The sequence below is a fragment of the Prionailurus bengalensis genome, chromosome E4 (genome assembly GCF_016509475.1).
Source record: "Prionailurus bengalensis isolate Pbe53 chromosome E4, Fcat_Pben_1.1_paternal_pri, whole genome shotgun sequence".
NCBI classification, from domain to species: Eukaryota; Metazoa; Chordata; class Mammalia; order Carnivora; family Felidae; genus Prionailurus; species Prionailurus bengalensis.
In genome coordinates, this window is record NC_057360.1 from 67,180,328 (window position 1) to 67,196,797 (window position 16,470).

The 16,470-nt window shown below is 48.7% G+C and overlaps 1 protein-coding gene across 2 annotated transcripts; it reads left to right on the forward strand.

Moving 5' to 3' along the window:
- Nucleotides 1-79: 79 nt before the first annotated feature.
- On the forward strand, nt 80-14,946 carry CCT3 (chaperonin containing TCP1 subunit 3). 2 transcript variants are annotated; one of them, XM_043568817.1, is made up of 14 exons: nt 80-251; nt 2,275-2,336; nt 3,401-3,451; nt 3,539-3,601; nt 4,364-4,460; nt 7,137-7,254; nt 8,794-8,980; nt 9,853-10,002; nt 10,982-11,114; nt 11,282-11,363; nt 12,208-12,388; nt 13,635-13,880; nt 14,167-14,298; nt 14,605-14,946. In XM_043568817.1, exons 1-14 carry the CDS (start codon nt 221-223, stop codon nt 14,707-14,709), a joined length of 1,638 nt encoding a protein of 545 aa, XP_043424752.1. In that variant the 5' UTR covers nt 80-220; the 3' UTR covers nt 14,710-14,946. The 2 variants fall into 2 exon arrangements, with proteins under 2 accessions (XP_043424752.1, XP_043424753.1); XM_043568818.1 differs by lacking the exon at nt 80-251 and adding an exon at nt 529-630.
- Nucleotides 14,947-16,470: the final 1,524 nt, after the last annotated feature.

The window sequence follows — 16,470 nt, forward strand, 5'->3', positions numbered from 1 at the left end:
TGCCGTTCCTGCGTAGGGAGCGGGGCTAAGAATGTCGATTGGCCAGTTTTGGTGCCGGTCACTGAGCTGGGTGCGGTGATTGGCGGCGACCCGGAGGGTAGCGGGTTGAGGTGTAAGCCCTGAGGAGGCAGCGTTTGCTGGGCTTCTCTCTGGTTCTCTCTCTCCAGAAGGTTCTGCCGGTTCCCGCAGCTGTGGGTACCCGGCTCCGCATCGCGCCGCCATGATGGGCCATCGTCCGGTGCTCGTGCTCAGTGAGTTGGGGGGAAGCCGAGGCAGGGGCCCCCTTTTCGCCCCTTCCCTCCACACTTGGCCGTGTCGCCCCAGCCCAGCCCCGTCCTGGTCGGCCGCGGAGGCTTCCAGTCCTCGTCCCTTTCGAAAGCCCCTTCTGCCTCTTTCCTCTGTGCGCCTGAGCCCTTCCCTGGCCCCCGCCGAGCCCCTGGTGTGCGGGGACGCGGCGCCGCCCCGCCCCCTCCTCGCGTGGCTTCAGGGTGCGGAGGAGCAGTTTTTCCGTTTGGCCGGTCGCGGAGCGGTGTGTCCTCGGCCGACGGGGTGGATCGTGGCGCTTCCGTGTTTAGTACCGGGGTTGACAGTGTTCCCCGGAGGATTGGGAGGGTTCAGTGGCCCAAGTAGGTAAGCTGCTGAGACGGGGGCCTGGCGGACAGCCAGTGGGGTCCTTGGTCGCTTTTCAGAAGCAGCCCTCCAGGATTTCCCTTGAGCGACCCCGGTTGGTGAAGCAGCCCCGTTCCCTCGCTGGCCTGGCTTAGATGCAGCGAGCCCCTCCGTGTCCCCCGCGTGGTGGTCTTTCCCACGGAGTTGCCCCTGGTTTCTGGCTAAGGAGTACCACCTCCCTTGTCCTCCCCTGGCTTGTTTCCGTTTTAACTTCTGGACCCCATGTGCGAGCCCGCCCTGGGCGCCTTTCTCCCTCCCTTACCATTTTCTGTATACGAAATGCAGTAAAGCGATTTGATCCATTTTCTTCATACCTGGGAAATAACTATTACCCAAAAAAAAAAAAAAAAAAAGGCACTTAAAAGAGAAAAGGCGCCGTTCCTTCTGATGAGTCTGTCAGAATAGCCGGTGCAGGATTTGAGTTACCACTGCCCGACACAGGAATCTAAGTCCCGAGGGTTGTGAGTGTAGACTTGGTGGGACTGCATTGAAAACTTCGCCGATTTAAATTGGACGGAGTGTGTGATTCAGAGAGAGGACCAGAATAAGCATCGTGTCGGTTTGGTTATAGCCACTGGCCGGTCTCACCGAGAGGCCCCCAGGGGTGAGTTGTGCACTGTGAAACCCTTTTTAGGTCTGCATTAATCCCTGGCACTGGTTGGATGTAACCCATTAGGCCGCGTGTTAAAATGCGTGGTCGGCTCTGACCGAGCATTAGTATGGTGTCCAAGCAGGGAGTGACCGTATCTGGAGAACGGAGACCCTCCGAGAGGGTATTCTCACTGCACAGCACGCTGTGGGGGCGCCGGCAGCAATTCCGCTGGGACTGCCTCCTGTGATGCCCCCGTCCGAGTAGGAAAACAGGAGCCCAGACTCCTTCCTCGGGTGTTTTTTTTTTGAGGGTCACCAGCCCTCTGAGCATCTGTAGATCCTCTTTCCAGACAGAACTGCAGTATCTCCCATTTTCTCGTATAATCTCTGCGAGTTCACCATTCCACCGAGGCTCATTCATGGATCTCAGGTTATGGGTCCTTGCTGTAAATAGGTGAATGTTTGATTAGTGGGAAAGTGATGACCAGGGATCGTCATGGGTCGTATGTGTATCAAGTTGACGTAAAGAAATAGCTGAAAGTACATGTACTTTTTTGCGTTAACAGTTTTTTTTTTTTTTAATTTTTTTTTTCAACGTTTATTTATTTTTTGGGACAGAGAGAGACAGAGCATGAATGGGGGAGGGTCAGAGAGAGAGGGAGACACAGAATCGGAAGCAGGCTCCAGGCTCTGAGCCATCAGCCCAGAGCCTGATGTGGGGCTCGAACTCACAGACCGCGAGATCGTGACCTGGCTGAAGTCGGACGCTTAACCGACTGCGCCACCCAGGCGCCCCGTGTTAACAGTTTTTTAAGGCATATTGGTATATAATAAGCTACACATATTTGGAGTGTACAATTTGATGAGGTTTAAAGGTATGTTACCTCTGTGAGGGGGGTGTGTGTGTGTGTGTGTGTGTGTGTGTGTGTGGTTTACTTTCAAAGGTCAGGGGATAAATAGTATCTATACAACGGGCCACTCCTGGTCTATTGCATTTTATTTTCTCTATTCTAGGCCAGAACACAAAGCGTGAATCTGGAAGAAAAGTTCAATCTGGAAACATCAATGCCGCCAAGGTAGGATATCTTTATTTAAAATCTCTACACCCAGGGGCGCCTGGGTGGCTTAGTTGGTTAAGCGGACAACTTCAGCTCAGGCCATGATCTCGTGGTTCGTGAGTTCACGCCCCGAGTCAGGCTCTGTGCTAACAGCTCAGAGCCTGGAACCTGCTTCAGATTCTGTGTCTCCCTCTTTCTCTGCCCCTCTGCTGCTCACGCTGTCTCTCAAAAATAAATAAATGTTACAAATTTAAAGAAAAAAAAAATCTCCACACCCAGTGTGGGGCTCAAACTCATGACCCCGAGATCAAGAGTCTCATGCTCTTCTGACTGAGCCAGCCAGGCACCCCTAAAGTAGCTTGTCTTTTAAGTAGTTTAGAGTATTATTTTGTCTCTAGCTGCCTTCCTTAGGATTTCTGTATCTGTTCGCAAATAGGCAGAGGAAATGTTGACTTCCCTTTCTTTTAGTACATGTCTCTGATGGTGGTAGGTGGAAGGAAGCCCTCCCTCAATGAGGCAGACCTAACGGTCTTCCCATATTCACTCGTGCATAATTCTGTTACCGTGTATAAGTTTTAGAGTCTTTTTGTGTTTGTCTCGCATGCTAGACTGAGTTACTTGAGGGGAAGGACCGTGTTCCCATTTGTATTCCTAGTGCCCGCTGTAGAGCCTGGTTAGGTAGTCCGTAAATATCTTGGGATGAAGGAACGCACCGGCCCTAGACCTGAGTCAGTGGCATGGAGGCCAACATCGTGGAAAGAAGTACTCACAGGTAGACTTCCAGTTACCGAGCTACTGAGAAACTGAAACTCTGGAAGGCACGTCCCCCTCTTTTCCTGGGAAAAATTATTTCTGTATACACCACGCTGAAGTCATCCCTTAAGGGGAGAGGCAGCAGAATGGAGCCACACGGTGCCCTGTGTCTCAGGTTATCAGCGTGGTGATCATCAGCGTGTGTGGTTATCAGCCTGGCTTTAGAGGGTTAAACACTGGCTCTGCAGGTTCCTCGTGTCCCTTCTCACGCACGTGTTTGCACCATCTCCTGATTGGTGGTTGCATGTTTTATGTTTTCCTTTCGACAGACCATTGCAGATATCATCCGAACATGTCTGGGACCCAAATCCATGATGAAGGTAGGCCTCTCATTGAAACTTTGTGACTACGGATTTTCCTTTTCCGTAATCTGGAACAATGAGGTAAAACTTTTGCTTTTCTCCTAGATGCTTTTGGACCCAATGGGAGGCATTGTGATGACCAATGATGGCAATGCCATCCTTCGAGAGGTTTGACTTTTTGTTTTGCTTTCTGATAATTTTATAAGGGGCCCGTAAGTCATATATACACGATGATTAGTTTCTTAGGGCTGGTATAACAAGTTACCACAAAGCGGGTGTCCGTAAAGAACAGAAATTTGTTCTCTCGTAAACTGGAGACTAGAAGTCCAAAATCAACTTGTCATCGGGGCCCTACTCCTTCTGAAGGCTCTTGGGAAGAATCTTTGCTGCTCCTGGCATCTGGTGGTTGACCACAACCCCTGACATTCCTTGGCTCGCTAGACTCTTGTCTCCTCAGTTGTTACATGCCATTGTCCTCTGTGTCTCTTGTTATAAGGACACTGGTGGTCGGATATAGGACCTATTTTCATATCCTGTATGATCTAATCTTAACTTGATTATATTTGCAAAGACCCAGTTTCAAAAACATTTACGTTCACAGTTTCGGAGGGTAGGACCAACACATCCTTTTGGAAAACAATCCAGCCACAACAGTGGTGCTCCCGGTAAATAAGCTGAAAGAATACCACTCCGTGTCTTCAAGAAACTTTAATAGCCAAGCTGGCAAATGCGTTTTTCCCCAAAAAGAAAGGGACTTGGGAAGAGGATTTACTTAGATATTTTGGGGGCCACTTTTAATCTTTCAAGCTGTAGTAGATAAAGGATAAGGGAGGAGGTATGGGAGTAAGAAGCCCGAGAGGACCAAGCACAGTGGGTTAAGAGGTCTTTGAGTCGTGTTGATTCAGTGGTAACCTACATTTTTATTTTAAGATTCAAGTCCAGCATCCAGCAGCCAAATCCATGATTGAAATCAGCCGGACACAGGATGAAGAGGTTGGAGATGGGACCACATCAGTGATTATTCTTGGTAAGAGGAGAACAGAAGGTTCATAAGGAAAGTTGAAGTGAAACATGAAGATTTTTGCCCAGAATAGTATTTGTGTCCTATTTTAAGGAAACTGGTACCAATCCACTGGTTATAAATATTTAAATAATTTGTTGCTAATTTTCTATGTGTTTTCTCCAATTGAGTGTAAAACATTCATCATAGTATAGGATGAACTGTAAAAATCTGCTTGAACAAGATACAGAGCAGGTTCTTGTCATTCACGGTAGGTTGTATTCTATAAAGTCACCGCAGACACTGAATTAGCAAATGACATTACTCCTGGGGGAAACACAGGTTAGGCTGCTGTGAGCCTCTGTTCAGATACTCTTCAATTGATAAATAAATATATCTTGTTATATGAGGTTTTTTGTGTTATCCATTTGTCTTTTTTTGATATATATATTTTTTAACGTTATTTGCTTTTGGGAGAGGGAGACAGCACAAGCAGTGAAGGGGCAGAGAGAGGGAGACACAGAATCCGAAGCAGGCTCCGGGCTCTGAGCTATCAGCACAGAGCCCCATGTGGGACTCAAACCCACAGCCATGAGATCGTGACTTGAGCCAAAGTCAGATGCTTAATCGACTGAGCCGCCCAGGAGCCCCTGTTTTATTCATTTATTTTTCAAGTAATCTCCACCCCCAGCATGGGGCTGGAATTCACGACCCCGAGATCTGCACTTGCATGCACAATCAGCTGAGCTGTCCAGGTGCCTCCTTTCTGTTTGTTTTAAAGACACCTTATGTGGTACGTGTTGCTGATTCCTTACCGTTGAATTCACAGCAAATAGCATTATTAACTCCGGCCAAAATGGAGCTTGTCTAATGTGTTTTCTCTGTAAGGCCCATGACAGCCTTCCTGCGCTTAGGAAAACTAGGCTATACTTCAGTGCCATACCTAGGGGTCATTTTAAACAGTGAAGTCACCAACAAAATGTGTAAAAATGTGAAATTAAATATACCACATAAAGTATGAGAGCTGAAACAAGGCATAGCGTTGCCTTGGTTGACCTCAGTCTGAAAATTAATGAGTCAGGTGACAAAAATTTTTCACCTGTGCACCTGTGTGTGAGTGACCAGGAAAGTGCCCCAAGTGAGTGCTGATTTGCAGCTTGCGGGTAACATTGTAGCCAGTGGTTAGGTTGACAGATGCAGAACTTTGACAACACGTCTTGACCATACAAGTTGGTAATGGTCAATCTTCAACTTTCTATAGGATTGTAAAAGATCACTTCTGAAAACTTGATATGCTGCCTTTATTTGCCGTGAACACTTTACATTGATGGTAGAAGTTTCGATAGAGGCGTTCGGGGCTCCCTGGGTGGCTCAGTCAGTTCAAGCATCCAACTCTTGATTGGCTCAGATCATGGTCTCAAGGTTCATGCATTTGGGCATGGGCTCCCAGTTGGGCTCTGTGCTGACAGCTTGGGATTCTCTTTTCTCCCTCTCTCCCCCTTTCTCTGTCTCTCACCAAACAAACTTCAAGAAATTTTATAATACAGGCATTTGTTGTGTAAAATCTGATTGCAGCAACACATTGTCAGGAAATGAGAGCTATGTCAGGGGGTGCCAGTTTATACTGTTGGCCCACATGCCTGAAGATGGAGTCCATACAACAAAATTATTATAGGAACTTTTTAAAAAGTGACACTTTGAATTAGTTTTGGAATGTGTTGATGGAGATGGACTTGAGTCATCACCAGCTAAGCGCCTCAGACCCAATTCTTTTGACGATTGGAAAGTACATGTGGCTGGTTCTGTGCTTTGAAGAAAAACTTGGAGGATGAAAGAGGGAGGACAGACGTGGGATTCTGGGATTCTTTGGGTTGTTGAGGAGCACTAGATATCAGGCCAGATTTTCTACCTAATAATCTTAGTTGAATCTCCTGGTGAGATTAGGCAGGTTAGGTATGTATTAATTTGTGTGTGTACGAAAAAGGAAAGACAAATTTTTTTTTTTAATTTTTTTTTTTAAACGTTTATTTTTGAGACAGAGAGAGAGCATGAATGGGGAAGGGCAGAGAGAGAGGGAGACACAGAATCGGAAGCAGGCTCGAGGCTCCGAGCCATCAGCCCAGAGCCCGACGTGGGGCTCGAACTCACGGACCGCGAGATCGTGACCTGAGCTGAAGTCGGACGCTTAACCGGCTGAGCCACCCAGGGGGCCCAGAAAGACAAATTTTTAAGTAGGGGGACATTCCACAAATAATCTCTCATCCAGAGGATAAATTTTGTACAGTTTTATGGCTGTGTTTCTAGGTATGAGGAAACCTGTGTTTTTGTTTTTAGTACTAGCAGTTGGACTATATCCTAGGTGTTTGGATGATGGTAAACAAGTCTGTTTTCCTTTATACATTTTTCCTTGTTTAGAGACTTTGAAACACAAGTGTTTCCTTTTGTTTAGAAAACTGGTGACAAATATTAGATCAAGAGAATAAAACAGCTTCAATCTTCGATCATTTGAAATGTGTCTGGCAAGGGTACTTTTCTTTATGAATCGCCTTGTATAAAGTAAAGTTCGGCATGGTTATCAACAGCCAAATGGCATGGCTTTTGGGAGAGTCTATTGAGGAAAAAAGGTATTTTTAGAAGCTTGACGAAGTTGCCTCGAAGTCGAGGTATTTGTAAGTAACCTCACGGCATCTGTGTCTTTTTCAGCGGGGGAGATGCTGTCTGTGGCCGAGCACTTCCTGGAGCAGCAGATGCACCCGACGGTGGTGATCAGCGCTTACCGCAAGGCCCTGGACGACATGATCAGCACCCTCAAGAAAATCAGGTACTGAGGACACCAGCAGTGGACCGTCAGATGTGGGAGGCCTGGAAGAGCCATCTCTTCTGAGGTGACGAAGGCAGGCCAGGCACGTCCCACGGTGGTTGGTTTGTGAGGGAGACACAGAGGAGAGCAAAACGAAGAGAGGATAAGGGAAGTAAATGTTTTAGAAAATGACAAAGGATACAGGGCAGACAGAAGGAGCTAGTTCGGTGCTTCAGGGTATCTTGTGGCTCCACGCCGTTTGCTTATTTCCATGTTAGGCACTGCCACGGAAAATGTGTGGCAAAACCTACCCTTCCAGAATTTTAGCCGCTGGTGTGGGGAATAAACTGAAGAGTTAGGCGAGTGTAATTATTCAGGACCGAATGTAAAAATGTCCCACCATCAAGTATGATTATAACCAATACCGTAACTAGAGATCGCAGTCCGATCTGATCAAGTGCTGCCCTGGTGGCAGCCAGCAGTTTTCCGTTCAGATCACAAGGAGTGGGACTGGAAATGCTGTTAGAACCCCGTGTGGGAATCCAGGCACTTGCTGTCCGTGCAGAGCGCTGACAGGGTCACGAATGCGGTATAGAAACGCAGGCCTTCTAATGTCAGAGGATGTTAGGTCGTGACCGTGCAGAATGCAGAACGTCTTCCACGAGAAATTTTTGTTTAAAGAGGAAAAGCTGTGATCGACTCTCCTGTGGTTGGGTCGTTGGGTACGTAGGGGTCAAGTAATTCGGTGAGCTTTGTCCCGTACTGCCTGTCGTGAGCATGAAAGAGCAGCGTATGGCAACGTGTGTGGCAGTCCGAGGGAATGCCGTGTTTGCCTTGAATTGTTTTTACGAAAGAAGCTGTGGAAGAACGTAGAGGTAACCAGAGGGCGTGTTGAGTTTGTGGAGCTGAATTGCTAGAAAAGTTTTCTTCTCATCAAGCAGTAATGGTCTAAATCCCTTAGATAATACTTGGGGAGCACTTGCTTCTCCTCTAAAAGCCATAATGCAACTGTGCGACGATTGCAGTGTGTGAAAATTTGGGCAGGATGGCATCCAAGGCCTCTTACAGCTTCATTTTAGGGTTCTAAGTAGACTTCTGTACAAATTTACGATCTGGTGAGGGAAAACTAAACACACGAACACGGCACTATGGCACAGCATGAAGTAAGATGCTGGATAGAATAGAATGCAGATGTTCAGGTGGATAGTAACGACCGATGGTGAGTGTCAGACGAGCTCTCAGAATTTGCTGGTTGTGGGATAAGGCTTCAAAGACCAAATGTGTCTTGACCCAAGTTAGACAAGTTGAGTATATTTGGTTGAAGCAGAAGGTAAAGAACAAATTATTTTCTGTAAACTCTGCAGGGTGGTCAGCCGTGGGAACCCATGACACAGGGATTTGAGACAGCTTCCAGGGATGGGTTAGTTACGATCGTGCTGAAAGGCAGAGGGATGGACGGTTCTGACTCGTGGCCCACTATGGTCCCCGAGCTGTAGATCAGGCACTTCCTTAAATATCCAAGGTCTCTGCTGAGCATAGCACCTGTTTTCTTTTCTCCAGTACCCCTGTTGACACCAATAACCGAGATATGATGCTGAACATCATCAACAGTTCTATTACTACCAAAGCAATCAGTCGATGGTCCTCTCTGGCTTGCAACATCGCCCTAGATGCTGTCAAAACTGTGCAGTTTGAGGAGAACGGTCGCAAGGAGATAGACATCAAGAAATACGCAAGGGTAGAAAAGGTAAACTCTTTCGATGTGTGTTTTTTTTTAATGTTATTTTAGAGCGAGTAGGGGAGGGACAGAGAGAGGGCGAGACAGGATCTGAGCAGGCCCTGTGCTGACAGCAGAGGGACAGTTGTGGGGCTCAGACTCAACAGACCGTGAGATCGTGACCTGAGCCAAAGTTGGAGGCGTAACTGAGCCTGCCAGGCGCCCTTCGATGTGTATTTAGAAGACACGTTATTCCCTAGTAGGAGCCTTCCCACTTGTGGAGGAAATGTGCTTAAATCGGCACAAGATGTCATTGTAGTTAGAACAACACTTATTTGCTGCCTTGAAAACAGAAACTTGAGAGTCCCAGGGAGGAATTCCCAAAATAGTTCTGTTCCCTTCAGTGCTGTTCTGAACGAGGTTTCCAGGGACTAGAGAAGCGCTTAGTGGTGTCTCCTCGTTTGTGCCTTTACATATGTCCGACACTTGGTGGGGATGGGACACAAAGGCTCTGCACTGTCTAAGCTTCAGAAAGCCTTCTCTACTCCTTTAAGGTCCAAAAGTAGCATTAATAGTGTGGCCTGTAGATGGAGCCCCAAGCCTGGAAATTCTGTGGGAATCTCTTTCAGGAAGTAGGAGAGACCTGAAGCCCTTTAAATCTTCGTCAGTCACTGAATTTCTTTTGAGTCTCAGCTGATCTTGAGAGTGGCTGTCATGGTCCGAGATTGGTATGCTTCCTAGAGGGGAAAAAATGTGATTGCAACCATATTTGTTGTTGAGGTTCAAGGAAGAAAGCGATGTTGGAAACCTAGAATAGTGGTCATTTGGGGAAGATAGATGGGAAGGGAGTTAAGAAATTGTCTCCTCCTGGTCATGGATGGAAGTGGATCTTTTTTGCTCAGATACCTGGGGGCATCATTGAAGACTCGTGTGTCTTACGGGGAGTCATGATTAACAAAGATGTGACCCATCCACGAATGCGGCGTTATATCAAGAACCCTCGCATTGTGCTGCTGGATTCCTCTCTGGAATACAAGAAAGGAGAAAGCCAGGTAAGGTTCCTGGTCTTTTTCCTTAAAGTCGGTGTAAGAATCTGACTGCTGATAGGGATAAGGGAAATAAAAGATATGTCTGTTACGTTGTAGACTCTGTCAGTTACTGACCTTTATGCGTGATCTCTGATTTTACAAGAGCTTTTTTTTGTTGTTGTTGGTTTTGAGAGAATGAGAGTGCGTCCGTGTGAGCAGGGGGAGGAGCAGAGGGACAGAAAGAGAGAGAATCTTAAGCAGGTTCCATTCCCAGCACAGAGCCTGACAGGGCTCCGTCTCACAACCCTGAGATATGACCTGAGCTGAAACCAAGAGTCGGATGCTTAGCCCATTGAGCCATCCAGGCACCCCTTTTATAAGAACTCTTGGACATAGTTAATATTGACCCCAGTTTTACAGATGAGGGATCTAAAGCTCAGAGAAGTTTGGGTAATTGTTTGGGGAATACAACTGGTATCGACCAAGTCAGTATTTGAACCCAGCTCTGTTGGCTTCAGTTCCACACTACCACACCACCTTTCCCAGTGCCTGAGTGGAATATAGAGTGGAAATTAATGTAGCTGGGAAACGCTAAAGAAGAATTTCCGGAGGGCAGGAGGGTCACAAGGCTCTATCACCCTCGGATAGAATAAAAGTGATTAGAGCTTGTTAACACGAGAATTGGGAAGAAGATTTAGTTTATTGGTGGGAAGAATTAAGACCCAGAGTTACCATGCAGGGTAGATGTAATGTCGTACTGAGTGGTCAGAGACCTTAGGCCAAAATCTCCACTGAAGGCCTTTGACTTTGAATCCTAGTTGAGGAGTACTTCAATGAAGGAGTTCAGCTGGAGTTCTTGAGCTAAACTAGCTTACAGAGGCGTGGGCTCCTGGCTTCAGCAGGACTCTGACTCACTTCTGGGGTGCACGAGAGGACTCGGTAGAGGGGTCTGATACTGGGCACGTCTGAGATTTTAAGTCTGTGACTTTTCTTCACCACGCAGACGGACATTGAGATCACACGAGAGGAAGACTTCACCCGGATCCTCCAAATGGAAGAAGAGTACATCCAGCAGCTGTGTGAGGACATCATCCATCTGAAGCCCGATGTGGTCATCACAGAAAAGGGCATCTCGGGTAGGACTCTGTTCGTTTTTCCAGCCTCTTATTGAGGTAGAAGAGGGTGGACAGGTTGGCAGAGACGGCAGGGTGAACGTGGTAGTTAGTGTGCATTGAGGATGCAGCCAGGTCGGAGCCCAGGAGTTCTGGCTTCCCTCTTGACCCCTCTGCTCTTGGGTTTACAGATTTAGCTCAGCACTACCTCATGCGGGCCAACATCACGGCAATCCGCAGGGTTCGGAAGACAGACAACAATCGCATTGCTAGGTGAGTAGGCCACGTAAAAATAAGATTCTTCCTTCCCGTGGGTTCGCCTTGTGTAGCTTTATGATGTCGTTGCTGTCTCTGAGAAAGTTTAGCGCCGGATACGGTCAGCCGTGTCAGTTACAGGTGGAACCAACCTGGGTTTTACTGTGTGGTCCCTGAGAAATTCTCTAGTCTGGCAATTATCTACTGCAGGAATCTTTTTTATACTGCTGCTAACCAGTAGGGAACAGCTTATGCTTAGACTCCTGTGGTCTCTACCTTGGTGTCCGTGACTGTCTGTCTAAACTAGCTCAGAATACAGCAGAAACATCAGTTTCCTTGAGGGGATCTTCAGCTGCTGTTAGTGCAACTTAAGATTGTGGTTCCTACTTTTGCACTGGTGTCTGTGCTCACATATCATTCATTCTTAATTTTATATTTTAAAGAGAGAGGTCTACCCCAATATCACCTACCCAATCCAAATCAAGTTTTATACTTCTGCTAACTCTGAAGTGGCTCTGGGCACACATAGTTGACGACGTGCCCAGGAGTGGGTACATGTTAGGTATACTGAGAACTCACTTGTCTAAATTTTATTATCACAAAATATACTTAAATTAAACTGCGTCTGGTTATAACAGTTGTCTTAGGTACATACGCTTTTATTTGTAAAGCCTCGTTAGTTTAAGGAAACTTTGCCTACATACGTTCGAAAACCAACTTGCTAGGCAGCCAAGACCTCTCTAGTTATGTAGCAGCGTTTCCAGCAATCCGTGTTTGGCCCTCTCCCCAGCCACAGACCCTAGGGACTAGGAAGATGAGTAAAAGTACCTGAAATCCCCTCCCCTTCCCATCTAATCACTAGAGCCTGCGGGGCCCGGATAGTCAGCCGGCCAGAGGAGCTGAGAGAAGAAGATATTGGGACAGGAGCAGGCGTGTTGGAAATCAAGAAAATTGGAGATGAGTATTTTACATTCATCACTGAGTGCAAAGACCCCAAGGCCTGTACTATTCTCCTCCGTGGGGCCAGCAAAGAGATTCTCTCGGTGAGTCCGCCTTCAAGGTCATTCCGTTTCTTGAGAGATTCCTAGAAGGCCTGAAATTTTCCTGTTACCCTTTCATAGCTATTTAGTTTTTGACACGTGGCCAAAACTTTAACTTCTTTTAAAATTAAAGCAATTTTGGGGGCACCTGGCTGGCTTAGTCGGTAGAGTGTGTGACTCCTGACCTTGGGTTCATGAGTTCAAGCCTCACTTTGGGTGTACAGGTCGTTTGTAAAATTAATTAAATTAAAAGTCTGTAAAGAGTGATAAAAATTATCTTAACCATTTTTAGGTGTATAGTTCAGTATACATTCACATTCTGGGGCAATAGATCTTCACAACTTTGTCGTCTTGCAAAACTGCGACATTACATCCATTCAACAATGACTCATCATTTCTCCAGCCCCCAGCAACCACTGCTTCCTTGTTTATAAAAGATTGTTTTTCAGGGGTTTTTTTTTTTTTTGTTTATTTATTTTTGAGAGAGAGAGAGAGACAAAGAGCATGAGCAGAGTAGGGGCAGAGAGAGAGGGAGACTCAGAATCCGAAGAAGGCTTCAGTCCCCGAGCCGTCAGCACAGAGCCTGACGCGGGGCTTGAACTCACAAACTGCAAGATCATGACCCGAGCCGAAGTCAGATGCTTAACCGACTGAGCCACCCAGGCGCCCACCCTGTAAAAGATTTTTTTAATGCTTATTTATTTTTGAGAGAGAGACAGAGCATGGGGGTGGGGGAGGGGCAGGGAGAGGGAGACACTGAATCGGAAGCAAGCTCCAGGCTCTGAGCTGTCAGCACAGAGCCCGACGCGGGGCTCGAACTCAGGAACTGGGAAATAATGACCTAAGCCGAAGTCGGACGCTTCACTGACTGAACCACCCGGGCGCTCCTTAATTTTTAAGTTAAAATGACAATTCTCGCTTTTGTTCCTCAGGTTAAGTAACTTACCCAAAGGTACACGGCTAGTAACCGCACCACCACGCAGCCTCCCAGGGACACAGCTAGGGTGGCAGAACCGGGCGGCTGTCGCGTGTGGTGGGCGTGGCCCAACATTGCCGAGACACGCCCACTTCTTGGCTCTCTTGCGGTTGTCATTCCTGAGTTTTTCCAAACCAGAGGCCGCTGCCCTGCCCAGCAGGGGTTCCGAGGAACTTTCTTATCTGCCCTGCCTGTTAGTGGGAAGCCCTCCAGTGCCTCCGACGCATTCCTGAGTCCTGCGCTTTCTACATGCTGTGTGTTCGCTCTCCGCAGGAAGTGGAGCGCAACCTCCAGGACGCCATGCAGGTGTGCCGCAACGTCCTCCTGGATCCCCAGCTGGTCCCCGGGGGCGGGGCCTCTGAGATGGCCGTGGCCCAGGCTTTGACAGAAAAGTCCAAGGCCATGACCGGCGTGGAGCAGTGGCCGTACAGGGCTGTGGCCCAGGCCCTAGAGGTCATTCCTCGTACCCTCATCCAGAACTGTGGGGCCAGCACCATTCGTCTGCTTACCTCCCTTCGGGTGAGTCCCTCCCCTGCTTTCTCCTGACGGGGTAGGGGCACCTGCCTGGCCCGAGAGGCTGGTTCACATCTGTCCACCGGCTTCTCCTGACCTCAGGCCCGTTCCCTTAAAGTGTCCTCTCTCGGCGTTGGACTCGTTTGCCATCATTGCCATTTCCGTTTGTCGTTTCAGTCTTTTGGGCTTAGTGTTCGGTTGGTTTCGTTTTGTTTCGTTACGTAATGTTCCCTGCCAGCTCACTTGTTCCTGGTGTTTCCCCTTTAACTGGTGATGCTCCTTCCAACCACAGGCCAAGCACACCCAGGAGGGCTGTGAGACCTGGGGTGTGAACGGGGAGACCGGCACTCTGGTGGACATGAGGGAGCTGGGCGTCTGGGAGCCCCTGGCTGTCAAGCTGCAGACCTACAAGACGGCAGTGGAGGTGAGGCGCCCTGAGACCTAGACTGCGCCGTTTCTTTGCAGAGAAGCAGAAGCCAGGGTGCTTGGTGCAGTCTGGAAGGGAGGGGTGTAGTGTGGAAGGCAGAGTATTCTCCAGAGATCAAGGAATTCGCCCCCTGCTTCGCCCTGCGGAAAGCAAGGTGACCTAGCATAAGCCGCATCCCCTCTGGAAAGGTGGATTTCAGATAAAATGCTAATTACGTAGGAGGAGCTAAGTGTTGCCTTTAGAAGAAAACAAGTGTCCCTCCACTCTCTGCTGACCTCTGTGGTGCTGTGGTGTTTCTCCTAGACGGCAGTTCTGCTACTGCGGATTGATGACATCGTCTCCGGGCACAAGAAGAAGGGTGACGACCAGAGCCGGCAGGGCGGGGCCCCCGATGGCGGCCAGGAGTGAGTGGTGGGCAAGGCGGCCTCAACGCACAGAGCCAGCAGAGGCTCCCTCTTCCCTGAGCCAGACTGCCAGGGACACTGGATGTCTTTGTTTGGAGGGATCAGGTTGAGGGGCGGCCCCGGCCCCTTTCTGTCCCAGCTCGGTTTGCAAAAGGTTCGCAAAAGGCGCTGACACGTAATTCCTCTCTATTGTAAGCTTTCCACTTAGTTTGCTTCCGATGATTAAATCTAAGTCATTTGAGATGATTGTTATGTGTTTTTCAACCTGGGTCATATCTCTGCCTCCTGGCAAAGAGGGAGGAGGCAGAAGACTGCCCTGGGGAGGGAGGGAGGGAGGGAGGGAGGGAGGGAGGGAGGGAGGGAGGGAGGGAGGGAGGGGAGGGATGGGAATGAGGTAAGTGCCTCCTTGAAGGTATTTTTCAGACCTTCTCAGAGATGCTGGTTGGGAAGACTCTGGGAGTTCAAGGGATCGTACTTTATTTTAAATTTTTTAATGTTTATTTACTGTCGAGAGAGAGAGCATGAGCGGGGGAGGGGCAGAGAGCGAGGGAGACACGGAATCGGAACCAGGCTCCAGGCTCCGAGCTGTCGGCACAGGGCCTGACGCGGGGCTCAGACTCACGAACCCGGAGATCATGACCTGAGCTGAAGCCGGACGCTTAATGACTGAGCCCCCCAGGCGCCCCAGAGGGTCATACGTTAAAGCTTGAAGAAGCACCGCTTTGTGTTCACCACCCCAAGAACAGGAGGAACCTGTCCAGACCGTGGGTGTTCCCCACGTGTGGCTGTGTGTAGAGCAACACCCAGTACGTGCCAGGGCTCAGGCACTTGTCCTAAAAAACAACATGCGTTTTTTCTATCGTGTCCTATAACTTTTCAGAATCCCTCCTATCTTACCTGGAATTCTCCTCTGCCGCTGTTCTTTCTGGCAGCAGTCTGTTCTCTGTTCTCCTTGTGTCACAGGAGGGCCTCCGCTTCCCCTGCCGGCAGAAGCAGAGGGTTTCGTCTCACTTCGTGCTTTGTTTTTATCCAGGGAAAAAGTGGTGGCCGTGGGATGCTGGAGGCTAGGTGGGGCTAGCCTTTGGTTTCTTCGCTGCCCTTCCTCTTGGCTACTGGGCCTTCCACGTCCCCTTTGTCCTTATGATTCATACACTCAGCCTTTATCTCCTCCCTGATCTCAGGACTCAGTCACCTTAGGTTGAATACTAGGTAGAATAATGGCACACAGTCCCTCCCGTGTGATAAACGTTCTAGCCAGTTTGCACATATCGGCTAAGCCTCACGAGACTAAGACTGGCAACATCCCCCGTTTTACAATGGAGACTCTGCCTGACAGAAAGCTGGTGAGTGGGAGACGGAATTGCTGCGTGGGGAGTCTGGCTCCAGAGCCGTGTTCTCAGCGGCCGTGCTCCCCGCATAGGAGGCGCGATGGGGCTCTGGAGGCCTCTTGTCTGTTCACACCCCGGTCTGGCTTCCTGCTCAGCCCACTAGGAGGTCGTTGGCTTTTCCTCTCCTCTGAGGGGATCTGAGATAAGCCTGTTTTTTCCTGAAATCCCTGCCTCTTTCTTATTTTTTTTTTGAAGTTTTTGTTTAAATTTTTTTTATTTTAGAGGGACAGCCCAAGTAGAGGAGAGGGGTAGAGTGGGGGAGAGAGAGAATCCGAGCCTGCCTGACATGGGCCTCGATCCCACATCCCTGGGATGGTGACCCGAACTGAAATCGAGAGTCAGACGCCCAACCAGCTGAGCTACCTGGGCGCCCTCCC